Source organism: Macaca thibetana, chromosome 11 (genome assembly GCF_024542745.1).
Source record: "Macaca thibetana thibetana isolate TM-01 chromosome 11, ASM2454274v1, whole genome shotgun sequence".
NCBI classification, from domain to species: domain Eukaryota; kingdom Metazoa; phylum Chordata; class Mammalia; order Primates; family Cercopithecidae; genus Macaca; species Macaca thibetana.
The window spans coordinates 108,013,476-108,031,570 of record NC_065588.1 but is presented as its reverse complement, the minus strand read 5'-3'; the positions used below and the strand labels follow the sequence as shown (position 1 = coordinate 108,031,570).

Here is an 18,095-nt window from a genome sequence, read left to right as displayed (position 1 = left end):
CCCTCTATCCCCACTGCTTACAGCATAGTCAGGTGGTGACGATGCTAGTTTTCCCAGCATGGGGCCAGCTATGAAAATCAGCAGTTCTGCTGCTCTAGGGGGTGGACTCAATTTGGGGTGAGGAAGAAAATTCACAGATCTGCCAGCTAAAAGTTGTGAATGTGGATGGAAATGAATAGCTTTGGCAGTGGTCCTTGTTAGATGGGCAGAACATCCAGGGATTTAATGGGAAAATCCTGAAACAGAGCCATAGAAAGGCTGAGATTAAGCTCTTCACATGACCATCACTGACTAGGAAATTATACCTAAGAGAACCAGGAAAAACTGAAAACCTAAGGAGACTTTAGAGCCAGTTGCAATTTTTTAGAGTTTCTCCAAACCCACATACAAATTGACCGGGCGGGGGGGTATAGCTCAGCAGTAGAGCATTTGACTGTAAGTAGATCAGGATAGGGTAAAAGCCTCAGGGGCTGAAAGTATTTGAGAACCTCTGCCCAAATCACTGGCTGACAACTAAGTTAAACAGATACAGGGACAACCCACCAAAAGCCAGGCTAGGAAGAAAATAATGAAAAAAATTTTTTTTCTTTTGAGACGGAGTTTCGCTCTCGTTGCCCAGGCTGGAGTGCAGTGGCGCCACCTTGGCTCATTGCAACCTCCACCTCCTGGGTTTAAGTGATTCTCTTGCCTCAGCCTCCCAAGTAGCTGGGATTCGCTGGGCACAGTGACTCACGCCTATAATCCCAGCACTTTAAGAGGCTGAGGCGGGTGGATCACCCGAGGTCAGGAGTTCGAGACCAGCCTGACCAACATGGTGAAACCCTGTCTCTACTAAAAATACAAAATTAGCTGGGCATGGTGGTGTGTGCCTGTAATCTCAGCTACTCGGGAGGCTGAGGCAGGAGAATCGCTTGAACCAGGGAGGCAGAGGTTGCAGTGAGCTGAGATCATGCCATTGCACTCTAGCCTGGGCAACAAGAGTGAAACTCAGTCTCAAAAAAAAAAAAAAAAAAAAGAAAAAGAAAAAAGAAAGTGCTGGAATAACAGGCGTAGGACACTGAGTCCAGCTGAAAATAAAAATTTTAAAATTGACCGGGTACAGTGGCTCACACTTGTAATCCCAGCACTTGGGAGGCCAAGGCGGGAGGATCATGAGGTCAAGAGTTTGAGACCAGCTTGAAACCCCATCTCTACTGAGAATACAAAAAAGCTGGGCATGGTGGCAGGCGCCTGTAATCCCAGCTACGTGGGAGGCTGAGGCAGGAGAATCGCTTGAACTTGGGAAGTGGAGGTTGCAGTGAGCCAAGATTGCGCCACTGCACTCCAGCCTAGTGACAAAAAATAATAATAATAATTTAAAGCTAGGCAGAGACATTAGCACACCAAAGGCAAAATAGATTCTGGTTTAATTCTAAGCAATTAACTATAAACATAACAAGCCACAGGGGGGAAAACTCAGAATCCAGAGTTGCTACAATGTATTATCTGAATGTCCACTTTTCAACCAAAATTAGTAGACTTGTAAAAACCAGGAAAGTGTCACCCAAGTTCAGGAAAAAGAGAAATCAATAGCATCCGTCTCTGATTGGATGCAGATACTACATTGAGCAAATAGTTGCGCTTAAAAGCAACTATTTTAAATGTCCACAGAATTAAAGAAAACCGATGACAAAGTAAAAAAAAAAAAAATGGAGATTTTCAGCAGAGAAACAGAAAAAATGAGGAGGAACCACATGGAAATTCTAGCGTTAAAAATTATAATGACTGGCATGAAAAACTGATTAGAGGTGCTCAACAGGCTGAGCGCGGTGGCTCACGCCTGTAATCCCAACACTTTAGGAGGCCAAGGCGGGTGGATCACGACATGAGGAGTTCGAGACTAGCCTGGCCAACACAGTGAAACCCTGTCTCTACTAAAAATACAAAAATTAGACAGGCGCGGTAGCAGGTGCTGTAATCCCAGCTACTCAGGAGGCTGGGGCAGGAGAATTGCTTGAACCCAGGAGGTGGAGGTTGCGTGAGCTGTGATCACACCACTGCACTCCAGCCTGGGTGACAGAGCAAGACTCTGTCTTGAAAAAAAAAAAAAAAAAGAGGTGCTCAACAAATTTTCAGGTGACAGAATAATTAGTGAACATGAAAATACATAGAAAGAAATTATCAAATCCAAAGAATAGACAGAAAAAAGATTAAAGAAAAATGAGACCTATAGAATAATGTCAAGCATTCCAACATATGGGTAACGGGAGAGCCAAAGAGCGGTGAAGATGGGGGAGGTGGGAATATTTGAAGAACAGGCAAAAGCTTCCCCAACTTGATGAACAGTAATAACCTATGGTCTCCAAGAAGCTCAACAAACTCTAAATAAGATAAACACAAAAAGAACCACACCTAGATATATCAGTCAAAACACTGAAAGACAAGACTGGGTGCAGTGGCTCATGCCTGTAATCCCAGCACTTCGGGAGGCTATGGCACGAGGATCACTTAAAAGTCAGGAGTTTGAGAATAGCCTGGGCAACATGGCAAAACCCCGTCTCTACAAAAAATACAAAAATTAGCCTGGTGTAGTGGTGCATGCCTGTGCCTGTGGTCCCAGCTACTGGGGAGGCTGAGGTAGGAGGGTTGCTTGAGACCCGAAGATCAAGGTTGCAGTGAGCGGAGATCATGCCACTGCACTCCAGCCTGGGCAACAGAGCGAGACCCTGTCTCTCTCTCTCTCTCTCTCACACACACACACACACACATACACAAAACCACTGAAAGAGAAAGAGAAAATAATGTAAGCATGACGGAAAAAATGGCAAATCATGGACAGCAATATAAATAATGGCTGACTTTTCATCAGAAACAATGGAAGCCAGAAGACAGTAGAATCACATAATGAAAGTATTGAAAGAAAAAACTGTCAAGCATAAATTCTACATTGAACAAAATTATCCTTCAAAAATTAACAGTGAAATAAAGGCATTATCAAATAAATAAACACTGAAAGAATTCACTGCTAGTAGACTTGGCCTACAAGAATTACCAAAGGAAGTCCTTTGTCGAGAATGGCAATGCTACTGTATGAAAACTTGGATCAGGCCAGGCACAGTGGCTCACGTCTGTAATCCTAGCACTTTGGTAGGCCAAGGTCGGGGGGGATCACATTAGGACATGAGTTCAAGACCAGCCTGGCCAACATGGCGAAACCCCATCTCTATTAAAAATACAAAAAAAAAAAAAAAAAAAAAGGCATGGTGGCACACACCTGTAATCCCAGCTACTACGGAGGGTGAGGAAGGAGAATTGCTTGAACCCGGGAGGTGGAGGTTGCAGTGAGCCAAGATCATACCACTGAACTTTAGCCTAAGCGATGGGAGCGAGGCTCCATCTCAAAAAAGAAAAGAAAAAAGAAAACTTGGATAGACAAGAAGGAACAGAAAATACTAGAACAGGTAAACATGGGAAAAAATTATTTTCTTCTCTTAATTTCATAAATATACATAAGATAGGTTACAACATATAAAGATATACATGACAATAAGAACACAAGGGAGAAAGGAGGAAATAGAGCTACTTTGGAGCAAAGGCACTGTATCTTACCAGACTTTAGTCAATTTTAACCCAAAGTAAGACTGTGATAAATTAAAGATGCATATTATAATCCTCATAAAAGTATTTCAAAAATACATATCTAGAAAATCAACAGAGAAATTACATCAGATAGTAACTTGGATCAAGAGGGAAAAAATGAAGAATAACAAAAATGGTAAATATACTGTAAGTCCACATAAAAGGCTGTAAATATATTTTACTCCTTTCTCTTATTTAAAACACATAAGATTTAACTGCATAAACAAATAACTACAACACTGTATTTTCTGGTTTGTAATATCTATATACATAATACACAGACAACAGCAACACAAAAGAAGAGGGAGAAGGCTGAGCGCAGTGGCTCACGCCTGTAAGCCCAGCACTTTGGGAAGCCAAGGCAGGTGGATCACCTGAGGTCAGGAGTTTGAGACCAGCCTGGCCAACATGGTGAAATTCCATCTCTACTAAAAATACAAAAATTAGCCAGGCATGGTGGTGCACACTTGTAATTCCAGCTACTCAGGAGGCTGAGATGGGAGAATCACTTGAACCTGGGAGGCAGAGGTTGCAGTGAGCCGAGATCGTGCCACTGCACTCCAGCCTGGATAGACAGAGTGAGACTCTGTCTCAGAAAAAAAAAAAAAAAAAAAAAAAAAAAAAAAAAAAAAAAAAAAAAAAAGAAGAGGGAGACACTGGAGCTAAACTGGAGCATTTTCTATAAAACTGAAACTATTAGTATTAATTTAAAGTTAGTCTTCATCTGAAATGGCTTATGATAGGCCATATTCTAGATCATAAAAGAAATCTAAATAAATTGAAAATAAATTATATGAAGTTCCCCAACAACCATGGAATTAAGCTAGAAATGAATAGAAGGAAACTTGGGAAATCCATACATATTTAGAAATTAAACAACATGACTGGACACCGTGGCTCATGCCTGTAATCCCAGCACTTTGGGAGGCGGGCAGATCACCTGAGGTTGGGAGTTCGAGACCAGCCTGATCAACATGGAGAAACCCAGTCTCATACTAAAAGTACAAAATTAGCTGGGCGTGGTGGCGTATGCCTGTAATCCCAGCTACTCGGGAGGTTGAGGTAGGAGAATCACTTGAACCTGGGAGGCAGAGGTTGCGGTGAACCAAGATCACGTCATTGCACTCCAGCCTGGGCAACAAGAGTGAAACTCCATCTCAAGAAAAAAAAAAAAAAGAAAGAAAGAAATTAAACAATGCTTTTTTTTTTTTTTTTTTTGAGATGGAGTCTTGCTTTGTTTCCAGGCTGGAGTACAGTGGCACGATCTCAGCTCACTGCAATCTCCACCTCCCAGGTTCAAGCAATTCTTCTGCCTCAGCCTCCCAAGTAGCTAGGACTACAGGTGCACACCACCACGCCCAGCTAATTTTTGTATTTTTAGTAGAGACAGGCTAAATTCTACATTGAACAAAATTATCCTTCAAAAATTAACAGTGAAATAAAGGCATTATCAAATAAATATTGGCCAGGCTGGTCTCGAACTCCTGACCTCGTGATCTGCCTGCCTCGGCCTCCCAAAGTGCTGGGATTACAGGCGTGAGCCACTGCACCCGGCCTAAACAACACACTTTTAAATAACCAGGAGGTCAAAGAAGATTTAACATGAGATATTAGAAAATATTTTATCTCAATGAAAATGCAAACACAATTTGCCAAAAATAATGAGATGAAGTTGAAGTGGTGCTGAAACAAATTTATAGCTGTAAATGCCTACATTAGAAAAGATCACAATCACTAACCTAACCTTCTACTTTTAAAATGTAGAAAAAGAGCAGACTATACTCAAAGCAAGCAGAAAGAAGAAAATAATAAAGATTTGAGCAGAAAGCCATAAAATAGAATACAGAAAAATAGAGAAAATCAATGAAAACCAAAAGGTGATTATTTGAAAAGATCAACAAAGTTAACAAACCTTTAGCTGAACTGACCAATTAAAAAAAAGGGGAGGACACAAATTATTAATATTAGAAATGAAAGAGGGAACATCACAACTGACTTTATAGAAATCAAAGTATTAAAAGGGGAAACCATGAACAACTTTATGCCAACAAATTAAAGCACCAGATAAAATGGACAAATATCTAGAAAGACAGAAATTACCAAAACTCACTCAAGAAGAAAAAGAAAACCTGAATAGACCCATAACAAGTAAAAAAAAAAAAAAAAAAAAAAAAAAACTGAATTAATAACTGAGTATCTTCCCATGAAACAAAGTCTAAGCCCATGGGTTTCAGTGGTAAATACTACACATTTGTAGGGTTTCTCAACCTCAGCATCACTGACATCTTGAGCCAGAGAGTTCTCGGTTGTGGGGTTGCCTTTGCCTTTTAGGATGTTCCGTAGCATTCCTTCCCTCTACCCACTAGGTGCCAGAAGCACTCGCCACCAGCTGTGATAACCAAAAATTTCTCCAGATGTTACCAAATGTCTTCCAAGAGGTAAAATCCCTGCCCCTTCCATTGAGAATCACATATTTAAAGAAATCATGTATTCCAAACTTTGGCCTCCCAAAGTACTGGGATTATAGATATGAGTCACCACACCTGGCTGTAAAACACCCTTTTATTTCATATTGAAAATCATTACTGGCTGGGCGTGGTGGCTCATGCCTGTAATCCCGGCACTTTGGGAGGCCGAGGCAGGTGGATCACGAGGTCAAGAGATGAGACCACCTGGCCAACATGGTGAAATCCCATCTTCACTAAAAATACAAAAACTAGCTGGGCATGGTGGCACGTGCCTGTAGTCCCAGTTACTTGGGAGGCCAAGACAGAAGAATCGCTTGAACCAGGGAGGCAAAGGTTGTAGTGAGCCGAGATTGTGCCACTGCACTCCACTCCAGCCTGGCAGCAGAGCGAGACTCTGTCTCAAAAAAAAAAAAAAAAAGAAAGAAAAGAAAATCTTTTCTACGTTCATAGTAATGATCGAATAGAGGAGGGTATACTTTCTAACTTATTCTATAAAGCTAGCATTACATTCATACCAAAACCAGAAAAAGGCATCACAAGAAAATATCTATCATGAATATAGATTTAACAATCCTCAACAAAATATTAACAAACTGAAACCGGCCACATGTAAAAATGATTCTACACCAGATAAGTGGGTCTAAGTGGGGTTTATACCAGGAATGCAAGATTGGCTTAATATCTGAAAATCAAGTAATATTACCATATATTACATTAAGAATACAAAACAAAAACCACGTAATTAACTCAATAGATGAAGGAATAATATTTAATAGAAACTCAACACCCATTCCTGATAAAAACTGTCAGCCAGGCCAGGCATAGTGGCTCAAGCCTGTAATCCCAGCACTTTGGAGGCCGAGGCGGGTGGATCACCGGAGGTCAGGAATTTGAGACCAGCCTGACCAGCAAGGTGAAACCCCGTCTCTACTAAAAAACATAAAAATTAGCCATAGAGACATGGGTCCCACTATATTGCCCAGGCTGGTCTCCAGCTCTGGAGCTCAAGCAGTTGTCCCACTTTGGCCTTCCGAAGTGCTGGAATTATAGGCATGAGCCACCACGACTGGTTGTGAAATATACTTTTTTTTTTTTTTTTTTTCTGAGATGGAGTCTTGCTCTGTTGACCAGGCTGGAGTGCAGTGGCATAATCTCAGCTCACTGCAACCTCTGCCTCCCAGGTTCAAGCAGTTCTCCTGCCTTAGCCTCCCGAGTAACTGGGATTACTGGTGTGTGCCAGCGTGCCCGGCTAATTTTTGTATTTTTAATAGAGACGGGGTTTTACCATATTGGCCAGTCTGGTCTCGAACTCTTGACCTTGTGATCTGCCTGCATCCCAAAGTGCTGGGATTACAGGCATGAGCAACTGTGCCTGGCCAAAATAACCTTTTATTTCATATTGAAGATGCAGCTTTTATGTGGGTGCAAGAGTGCTATAAGAAAGGCATACCTGGCCGGGCGCGGTGGCTCACGCCTGTAATCCCAGCACTTTGGGAGGCCGAGACGGGCGGATCATGAGGTCAGGAGATCGAGACCATCCTGGCTAACACGGTGAAACCCCGTCTCTACTAAAAAGAAGTACAAAAAACTAGCCGGGCGAGGTGGCGGGCGCCTGTAGTCCCAGCTACTCGGGAGGCTGAGGCGGGAGAATGGCGTAAACCCGGGAGGCGGAGCTTGCAGTGAGCGGAGATCCGGCCACTGCACTCCAGCCTGGGCGACAGAGCGAGACGCCGTCTCAAAAAAAAAAAAAAAAAAAAAAAAAGAAAGGCATACCTATAGCCTCTAATATTTTTCGAGAAAAATCAGTCATTGTGTCTTAAAGCAAAAGGAAGGTAAAGGATCTAAAGTTGGAGAATTTAATGCCAACAAAGAATGGTTTGATAATTGTAGAGAAGTTTGGCTTAAAAAATGTCAGAGTTACAGGAGAAGCAACTTCTGCTGACCAGGAGGTTGCAAACAAGTTCCCAGATGCCATTAAGAAAATCATTGAGGAAAAAGGATATCTGCTTGAATGGGTTGTTAATGCAGACAAAAATGCCCTATTCTGGGGAAAACAATGCCACAAAGGACATTTTTTAGTAAGGAAGAGCAGTGAGTGCCAGGATTTAAGGCAGGAAGAGCTAGGTTAACTTCTGTTTTGTGTAAATGCAGTCAAGTTTATGATCAGGACTACCCTTGTCTATAAAGCTGCTAACCTCTGAGCCTTGAAGGGAGAAGATAAAACACCGCTGCCAGTCTGTTTATATCAAAAGAAAGCCTGGATAATGAGAACGCATTTTGTCTCTCTTTTTTTTTTTTTTTTGAGATGGAGTCTTGCTCTGTGGCCCAGGTTGGAGTGCAGTGGCGTGATCTCGGCTCTCTGCAAGCTCTGCCTCCTGGGTTCACGCCATTCTCCTGCCTCAGCCTCCCGAATAGCTGGGATTACAGGCGCCCGCCACCACACCCAGCTAATTTTTTGTATTTTTAGTAGAGACAGGGTTTCACTGTGTTAACCAGGGTGGTCTTGATCTCCTGACCTTGTGACCTGCCCGCCTCAGTCTCCCAAAGTGCTGGGATTACAGGCATGAGCCACTGAGCCCAGCTGAGAACCCATTTTCTGATTCAGTTCCATTGATGCTTTGTCCCTGAAATCAGGAAGTACCATGCCAGTAAAGGACTACATTTTTTTTTTTTTTTTTTAAGACAGAGTCTCGCTTTGTCCCCCAGGCTGGAGTGCAGTGTCATGATCTTGGCTCACTGCAACCTCTGCCTCCCGGGTTCAACCGATTCTCCTGCTTCAGCCTCCTGAGTAGCTGGGATTCTAGGTGCCTGCCACCACGCCCAGCTAATTTTTGTATTTTAGTAGAGACAGGGTTTCAGCTTGTTGGCCAGGCTGGTCTCAAACTTGTGACCTCAAGTGATCCGCCTGCCTCGGCCTCCCAAAGTGCTGGGATTACAGGCGTGAGCCACAGTTCCCGGCCAGGACTGCCTTTTAAAGTTCTTTTGATACAATGCCTGTGGCCACCCAGAATCCCATGAGTTCAACACTAGGCTTTGAAGTGGTCCGCTTGTCCAGAAACAGTGTCTCTAATTCAGCCTCTAGATCAGGAGGTTGTAAGGACTTTTTTTTTTTTTTTTTTTTTTTTTTTAGAAAGAGTCTGGCTGTGTCGCCCAGGCTGGTGTGCAGTGGGGTGATCTCGGCTTATTGCAACCTCTGCCTCCCAGGTTCAAGCAATTATCATGCCTCAGCCTCTCGAGTAGCTGGAATTACAGGCACGCACCATGATGCCTGGCTAATTTTTGTATTTTTTTTTTTTTTTGAGACGGAGTCTCGCTCTGTCACCCAGGCTGGAGTGCAGTGGCCGGATCTCAGCTCACTGCAAGCTCCTCCTCTCGGGTTCACGCCATTCTCCTGCCTCAGCCTCCCAAGTAGCTGGGACTACAGGCACCCGCCACTTCTCCCGGCTAGATTTTTGTATTTTTTAGTAGAGACGGGGTTTCACCGTATTAGCCAGGATGGTCTCGATCTCCTGATCTCATGATCCGCCCGTCTCGGCCTCCCAAAGTGCTGGGATTACAGGCTTGAGCCACCGTGCCCGGCCTAATTTTTGTATTTTTAGCAGAGATGGGGTTTCACCATTTTGCCCAGGTTGGTCTCGAACTCCTGGCCTCAAGTGATCTGCCCGCCTTGGCCTCCCAAAGTGCTGGGATTACAGGCTTGAGCCACTGCACCTGGTCCAGGACTTTCAAGACTAATTATTGGGATACTCTGGAAAAGACTGTTAACACCAAGGAAGAGAATCCTGATAGTACGTCATGAAAGTCTAGAGGGATTACACCACGGAAGATGCCATTGTTATAGAAAAAGCTGTGGAAGCCATCAAGCCTGAAACAATAAATTCCTGGTGGAGAAAACTCTGTCCAGATGTGCATGACTTCATAGGATTTATGACAGCTGGTTAAGGAAATCATGACAGAGATTGTGGATATGGCAAAAAAGGTGAAGGGTGAAGAGTTTTAAGGTACAGATCTTGGAGAAATTCAAGAGCTAATAGACACCACACCTGAGGAATTAATAGAAGATGACTTGATGGAGATGAGTGCTTCTGTGCCAGACAGTAAGGAATAAGATGTACAAGAAACAGGGGCAGGAAAAAATTGACATTAGACAATTTGCCAGAAGGGTTCCAATTATTCAAGACTTCCTTTGGCTTTGTTTATGGAATATGGAATGGACCCTTCTATGATACTGGCACTGAAATGAAAGCGAATGGTGGAAGAAGGATTAGCATTGTATATAAATGTTTTTAGAGAAATGGAAAAGCAAAAAAGTCAGACAGAAATGAGGATGTATTTTTGTAATGTTACACCAGATGTGCCTGCCTCTCCTGCCCTCCTTTCCATGCCCTTCACCTCTTCTACCTCCGCTACCCCGAGACAGCAAGACCAACCAACTCCTTTCTTTCCCTCAGTCTGCTCATCCTGAAGATGGGTGAAGATTTTTATGATGATACACTTCTACTTAACGAGTAGCAAATATGTTTTCTCTTACGATTTTCTTAATATTTTTTCTCTCTTACTCTATTGTAACAATATAGTATGCAATACATATATAAAATATGTGTTAATTGACTTTCTGTTGTCAATCTGGTTAACAGGTTATTAGTAGTTAAATTTTGGGGGAGTCAGAAGTTATATGCAGATTTTTGACTGCCCATGGTATCAGTGCCCTTAACCCTCACATTGTTCAAGGGTCAAGTATATTATCTTGTCCATGAACGTAGTAGAGCTCCCCATTTCTTTAGGGCTTCTTCAGTTTCTCTAAGCAGTGTTTTCTAGTTTCCAGTGTATATAAATCTATAAATCTTGCCCTTTGATAAATTTATTCCTTTTTTTTTTTTTTTTTTTTGACAGAGTTGCACTCTGTCTCGCAGACTTAAGTGCAGTGGTGCAGTCTTGGCTCATGTCAACCTTTGTCTCCTGGGTTCAAGTGATTTCTCCTGCCTCAGCCTCCTGAGTATTTGGGATTACAGGCTCGCTCCACCATGCCTGGCTAATTTTTGTATTTTCAGTAGAGACAGGGTTTCACCGTGTTGGCCAGGCTGATCTTGAACTCCTGACCTCAGGCAATCCACCTGCCTTGGCCTCCCAAAGTGCTGGAATTACAGGCAAGAGCCACCGCGCCCAGCCTGATAAATTTATTCCTATTTTCTTCTTCACGCCTGTAATCCCAGCACTTTGGGAGGCCGAGACGGTCAGATCACGAGGTCAGGAGATCGAGAACATCCTGGCTAACATGGTGAAACCCTGTCTCTACTAAAAAAAAACCCAAATAATTAGCCGGGCGTGGTGGCAGGCGCCTGTAGTCCCGGTTATTCAGGAGGCTGAGGCAGGAGAATGGTGCGAACCCGGGAGGCGGAGCTTACAGTGAGCCGAGATCGTGCCACTGTACTCCGGCCTGGGCAACAGAGCAAGACTCTGTCTCAAAAAAAAAAAACAGGCCGGGCGCGGTGGCTCACGCCTGTAATCCCAGCACTTTGGGAGGCCGAGACGGGCGGATCACGAGGTCAGGAGATCGAGACCATCCTGGCTAACACGGTGAAACCCCGTCTCTACTAAAAAAATACAAAAAAAAAACTAGCCGGGCGAGGTGGCGGGCGCCTATAGTCCCAGCTACTCGGGAGGCTGAGGCAGGAGAATGGCGTGAACCCGGGAGGCGGAGCTTGCAGTGAGCTGAGATCCGGCCACCGCACTCCAGCCTGGGTGACAGAGCGAGACTCCGTCTCAAAAAAAAAAAAAAAAAAAAAAAAAAAAGAATGGAATTGTTTTCTTCATTTCATTTTTGGATTGTTTGTCGCTAGTGTATGGAAATACAGTTGATTTCTGTACATTGATTTTGTATTTTGTATCCTTAGTATATTTGCATACCAGTTCTTATAGATCCCTTAGGATTTTCTACGTATAAAACAAAATTTTTTTGTTTTGAGATGGAGTCTCTGTCTGTTGCCCAGACTGGAGTGCAGTGGTGTGATCTCAGCTTACTGCACCCTCTGCCTTCCAAGTTCAAGCAATTCTTCTGTCTCAGCCTCCTGAGTAGCTGGGACTACAGGTGCCTACCACCAAGCCCAGCTAATTTTTCATCTGTTTAGTAGAGACGGGGTTTCACCTTGCTGGTCAGGCTGGTCTCAAATTCCTGACCTCCGGTGATCCACCCGCCTCGGCCTCCAAAGTGCTGGGATTACAGGCTTGAGCCACTATGCCTGGCCTGGCTGACAGTTTTTATCAGGAATGGGTGTTGAGTTTCTATTAAATATTATTCCTTCATCTATTAATTACGTGGTTTTTGTTTTGTATTCTTAATGTAATATATGGTAATATTACTTGATTTTCAGATATTAAGCCAATCTTGCATTCCTGGTATAAACCCCACTTAGACCCACTTATCTGGTGTAGAATCATTTTTACATGTGGCCGGTTTCAGTTTGTTAATATTTTGTTGAGGATTGTTAAATCTATATTCATGATAGATATTTTCTTGTGATGCCTTTTTCTGGTTTTGGTATGAATGTAATGCTAGCTTTATAGAATAAGTTAGAAAGTATACCCTCCTCTATTCGATCATTACTATGAATGTAGAAAAGATTTTCTTTTCTTTCCTTTTTTTTTTTTTTTTTTTTCAAGACAGAGTCTCGCTCTGCTGCCAGGCTGGAGTGGAGTGCAGTGGCACTATCTATGGATAGTGGTGAACCCTATATATACTGTTTGTTCTGATAACCAAGATGACTACTAAGTAATTACAGGATAGGAAGCATATACAGTGTGAACATGTTGGACAAAGGGATGATTCATGTCCCAGGCAATATGGTAAGAGATTTCATTACACTACAAAGAATAATGCATAATTTGAAACTAATGAGGGCCAGGCGCAGTGACTCATGCCTGTAATTCCAGCACTTTGGGAGGCCGAGGAGGGTGGATCATGAGGTCAGGAGTTCAAGACAAGCCTGGTCAACATACTAAAAATACCAAAATTAGCCAGGCATGGTGGCGCACACCTGTAATCCCAGCTACTCAGGAGGCTGAGGCAGGAGAATTGCCTGAACCCAGGAGGCAGAGGTTGCAGTGAGCCAAGATCGCGCCACTGCACTCCAGCCTGGGCATCAGAGCAAGACTCTGTCTCAAAAAAAAAAAAAAAAAAGAAAGAAAGAAAAGAAACTTATGAATTAATGATTTCTGGGTTTTTCCACTTAATATTTTCAGACTGCAGTTGACCATATGTAACTGAAACTGTGGAAAGCAAAACCATGATAAGGGAGGATGAGATCTTAAAGTCCAATCAGTCCACTCTCAGGTAGCCTGGCAGCAAGAGTTCAAGTGCTATGGCTGGAGGCCAGGAAAACAGCTTTCCAGCTCAACACTACAGGTTTGTCTCAGTGCCCACCATCTGCTGATCACCTCAAAAAAACCAAAACAATGAATACAACACAATGCCACAGACCAAATGTTTTTTATTTGATGTAATGCTGGCTTGCTTCCAAAGCAGTACATCCTAATCAGTACTGATTTTCAGCTCCACCAATAGGTATTGGTTGGACATGCCCAAATTAGTGTAGATTCACCATGACCTATTGAGTACTTTTGAGTGAAGAAAAGCTAAAAAAATTTTAAGAAAATTGGGCTGGGTAGCCGAATGCAGTGGCTCACGCCTGTAATCCCAACACTTTGGGAGGCCGAGGCGGGTGGATCATGAGGTCAGGAGAGCAAGACCATCCTAACACTGTGAAACCCCGTCTCTACTAAAAATACAAAAAAATTAGCCAGGCATGGTGGCGGGCACCTGTAGTCCCAGCTACTCAGGAGGCTGAGGCAGGAAAATGGCGTGAACCCGAGAAGGTGGAGCTGGCAGTGAGCCGAGATCGCACCACTCATTCCAGCCTGGGGGACAGAGCAAGACTCCGTCTCAAAAAAAAAAAGAAAAGAAAAGAAAAAAAAAAAAAAAAAAAAAAAAAAAAAAAAAAAAAAAAAAAGAAAAGAAAAGAAAAAAAAATTGGGCTGCGAAAGAGTCAAGTGAAAAAAACAACTCTTTGTAAAGCACCTTTAAATTGCTACGAGCTAATATTGATTGAGCTCTTGCTGTTAGGTATTATTATTTTTTTGAGGAGTCTCACTGTCACCCAGGCTGGAGTGCAGTGGTGCGATCTCAGCTCGCTGCAACTTCCGCCCCCCAGGTTCAAGCGATTCTCCTGCCTCAGCCTTCTAAGTAGCTGGGATTACAGACGTGTGCCACCACACTTGGCTAATTTTTCTATTTTTAGTAGAGATGGGGATCTCACCATGTTGGCCAGAGTGTTCTCCAACTCCTGAACTCAGGTGATCCGCCCACCTCAGCCTCCCAAAGTGCTGGGATTACAGGTGTGAGCCACTGTGCTTGGCCTAGGTATTATTATAAGCACATTTAGGTATATCTGCTCATTTAATCCTCAAAAACTAACAAACAAACAAATGAAAAACCCTATCAGCTGGGGAGTGCTTTTATCCCGTCTACAGATGAGGAAACTAACAAGACAGAAGTGAAGTGACATCATACTCAGACACACAGCTAATAAAATAGAAAGGCTAGGCTGGGCGTGGTGGCTCATGCCTGTAGTCCCAACACTGTGGGAGGCTGAGAAGATATCTGAGAGCAGGAGACCAGCCTGGCCAACATGGTGAAACCCCGTCTTTTCTAGCAATATAAAAATTTTAGCCGGGCATGGTGGTGTGCACCTGTAGTCCCAGCTACTCAGAGGGCCAAGGCACAAGAACTGCTTGAACCCAAGAAGAGGCTGCAGTGAGCCGAGATCACACCACTGCACTCCAGCCTGAGTGACAGAGTGAGACTCTGTCTCAAAAAAAAAAAACGTAGGCTGAGATTTCAACTGAGTCTACCTAGAGAAACTATAACAACCACTAAGCAACATTGCTGCCCTATTTGTATACTTGTCCCGTGGAACTATGTTTCTCTTCTGCTCAAAACTCTCCTATAGTTCCCCTTTTAATCAGGGTCAAAGCCAAAGGTCTTACAATGGCCTACAAGGCCCTAAGTGACTTGCTTCCCATTGCTACTTTACACCATTTCCACTGACCCACTGCATTCCAGCAACCTTGCTCTTCCTACATCACACTACACCTGCTTCTACCTCAAGGTCTGTCCTTGCTGTTCCCACTGCCTGTTATACTCTTCCCTGAGACAGTAGTGGCTTGCTCTCACATTTCCATCAGAACTCTACACAGTGTTACCTCCTTGGACTACCCTATTTAACACAGTACTCCTCACCCTTTCCACACTTAATTAAAACCACCTAGCAGTAACACCACCCTCTAAAATATAAGCTACATGACAACAGGGACATCTAGGAGTCTGGCTTGTACCATTTGTGTCTAGGACACCACCTGGCACACAGGAGATAATGCTTAAAAACTGGCCACATACGCTTTGATTCACAACCCAATTAAATAACTTCAGGCAGCAAATCATGCCTCTGTGCCAATAAAACCCAAACCAAGGCTGGGCGCGGTGGCTCACACCTGTAATCTCAGAACTTTGGGAGGCCGAGGTGGGCAGACCACGATGTCAGGAGATGGAGACCATCCTAGCTAACACGGTGAAACATCACCTCTACTAAAAACACAAAAAAATTAGCTGGGTGTGGTGGCACATGCCTGTAGTCCCAGCTACTCGGGAGGCTGAAGCAGGAGAATCACTTGAACCTGGGAGGCAGAGGTTGCAGTGAGCCAAGAGTGTGCCACTGCACTCCAGCCTGGGCGACAGTGAGACTCCGACTCAGAAAAAAAAAAAAAGAAGAAGAAGAAAAGGATATATCAAAGCAGTCTTGCAGAATCTTTATTTTTATGATTAAAAACCTGGTCTTCCTTGGGCCAGGCACGGTGGCTCACGCCTGTAATCCCATCACTTCGGGAGGCCGAGGCAGGTGGATCATGAGGTCAGGAGATCGAGCCCATCCTGGCTATTACGGTGAAACCCCCTCTCTACTAAAAATACAAAAAAAAAAAAAAAGCAGGGCATGGTGGGTGGGCACTTGTAACCCCAGCTACTCAGTAGGCTGAGGCAGGAGAATGGCGTGAACCCAGGAGGCAGAACTTGCAGTGAGACGAGATCGCGCCACTGCACTCCAGCCTGGGGGACAGAGTGAGACTCTGTCTCCAAAAAAAAAAAACCAAAACCTGGTCTTCCTTAATATATATATGTTGATATCTCCTTTAAAGGGTTAAGTTTCTTTGGAATGACTTGATGATTTTGAGAAACTATATACACCACCTAAAGAATTGGTAGAAGTGTAAATTCTTAATCAGTTACTAGTAATAGTCATTGCCTTGAAGGGGAAAATAACCCCAAGTTGACAACAGATGCCTGTCCTTCCAGATAAAATGAAATTATTCAACGCACTGGGTTGACTTAACACTGCAAGCAAATAAATAACACATCAAACTTTAAGCTTGTTTAATTTTCATGAGACTAATTTCTTAGCTACAGCTGTCAAAACAGGTAACTAGCCCTAAGTGAGCAAAATGTGCCTTAAAAAAAAAAATTAAAAACAGGTTTTAGAAAACTTATTTTATTTGTGTAATTTTCGAATACACATTTGCTTTTCTTTGGGTTTAAGCGCAGTTAAGTCACAGGAACTGTTAACTTTTCCTAAGTAAACTCAATGCTTCCTAGGAGAGAGAAGAGGAAAGAGAAAAGGGGGAGAACACACGGAAAAGTGAGGACAACCTATTTGACAAAGGACAGGTTTTGTATGGCGAACCACCTTCTTCCGAAACTGCAGATTTCCAGAAGGTTGATTTCAAACAAATCGGGAGGGATGGATAAATTCCAACTCTCCAAGTGCTGTAGACCATCCGGAAGCAAATGCCGGCGGCCCTTGGGGAGTGATCGAAACGTGTAGTAGTAGCAGGGCTCTCTTCGTCCCATTCATTGACACTTGATAGTGTCTCCAGAACACTCACCTCCGTTCTAGCTGAGCACAAGTCACACTCACCAAGGAAGCTGGTGGGAGTCGGACACACACCCAGACGTACACCCACACCCTTGGCCCCAGGGCTGTAAAGCGCGATCCACGGAATCCAGAGGAGACCGAAACCCAGGAGTCGATGGAACCTCTCACTGCAAAATCTCCCCGCTTTCTGAGGCTGAAGCCGAGAAGAACGCCACAGGACAACGCAGGGGAAGAGGGGGCACCTCCCCCTTACCTTGATGGCTTTCTCCATGTCGCTCTCCTCCGACATACTCAGTGGGGCCCCCACAGCCGGGAGAGGCAGAGGCTGCGCAGCCGCCCTGTCCCCGCGGGGCCGAGGAAGCAAAGGGCTCGGCTCTCGGGCCCCTGGGCCTCGTGACGACGGGAGGCAGCCGCCCCTCGGGACCGGTGGGGATGAAGACCCCGGAGCCGGCTCTGCTTCGGCGGGCGGCTCTAGGCTGGCGGCAGCAGCAGCGGCGGAGGCGGCGGCCCCTGGGGACAAGTCTTTGTGCTGGGCCCCGCGCGGCCGCCTCCTAGCCTCATCCCCGGCTGGGGAGTCAGGCTCCCGGGGTAGGGCGAGGCCGGGAGGGCCTCCACCCGGGGCGCTGTGCAGGGGCCTCGTGGGGCCGCCGCTTAGATCCGGGCTCGCCAGGTCCTAAAGAGGAGCCTGCGCCTCCGCCTCCGCCGCCTGCACCGCCGCGAAGCCGAAGCCGAAGCAGAGCTCGGCGCCGCTGCTCCCGCCGCCGCCTCAGCGCCACACATCGCCGGGACACCCGCGCCGGGCAGCCCCGCCGGCCGCCCTCACGCACGCGCTGTGCTCCGCGGGAGCTCCGGGCCGCCCCTTTTGCCGCCCAGCTTCGTGACTCCACGGTCCCACGCGCCCCTTGCTGCCTTCAGCTGGGGTTTCCAAGCCGCCCCGAAGCCGCGCACCCGACTTGCAGGCGCCCGCCTGGGCCTCCCTAAGTAGCGCCGCTTACAGAACAGGCCCCTGGACCTTCCGCGGCGATGGCGC

The 18,095-nt window shown here is 44.9% G+C and overlaps 3 protein-coding genes across 6 annotated transcripts in view; 1 reads left to right on the top strand and 2 right to left on the bottom strand.

The window, feature by feature from the left end:
- Nucleotides 1–17,406, bottom strand: part of MAPKAPK5 (MAPK activated protein kinase 5) — a 50,857-nt gene extending 33,451 nt beyond the window's left edge. For all 4 annotated transcript variants that reach the window (XM_050749794.1, XM_050749790.1, XM_050749792.1 and 1 more), the window contains exon 1: nucleotides 17,319–17,406. In XM_050749794.1, the coding sequence (XP_050605751.1) occupies nucleotides 17,319–17,354 (36 nt within the window). In that variant the 5' untranslated portion in view covers nucleotides 17,355–17,406. The remainder of the gene's footprint in view (nucleotides 1–17,318) is intronic.
- ERP29 (endoplasmic reticulum protein 29) overlaps nucleotides 1–18,095 on the bottom strand; it is a 221,605-nt gene that overhangs the window by 181,697 nt on the left and 21,813 nt on the right. The gene's annotated exons all lie outside the window — the stretch shown is intronic.
- On the top strand, nucleotides 17,287–17,742 carry LOC126931524 (putative uncharacterized protein encoded by MAPKAPK5-AS1). Its single transcript, XM_050749951.1, has one exon. It carries the CDS (start codon nucleotides 17,323–17,325, stop codon nucleotides 17,740–17,742), a length of 420 nt encoding a protein of 139 aa, XP_050605908.1. The 5' UTR covers nucleotides 17,287–17,322.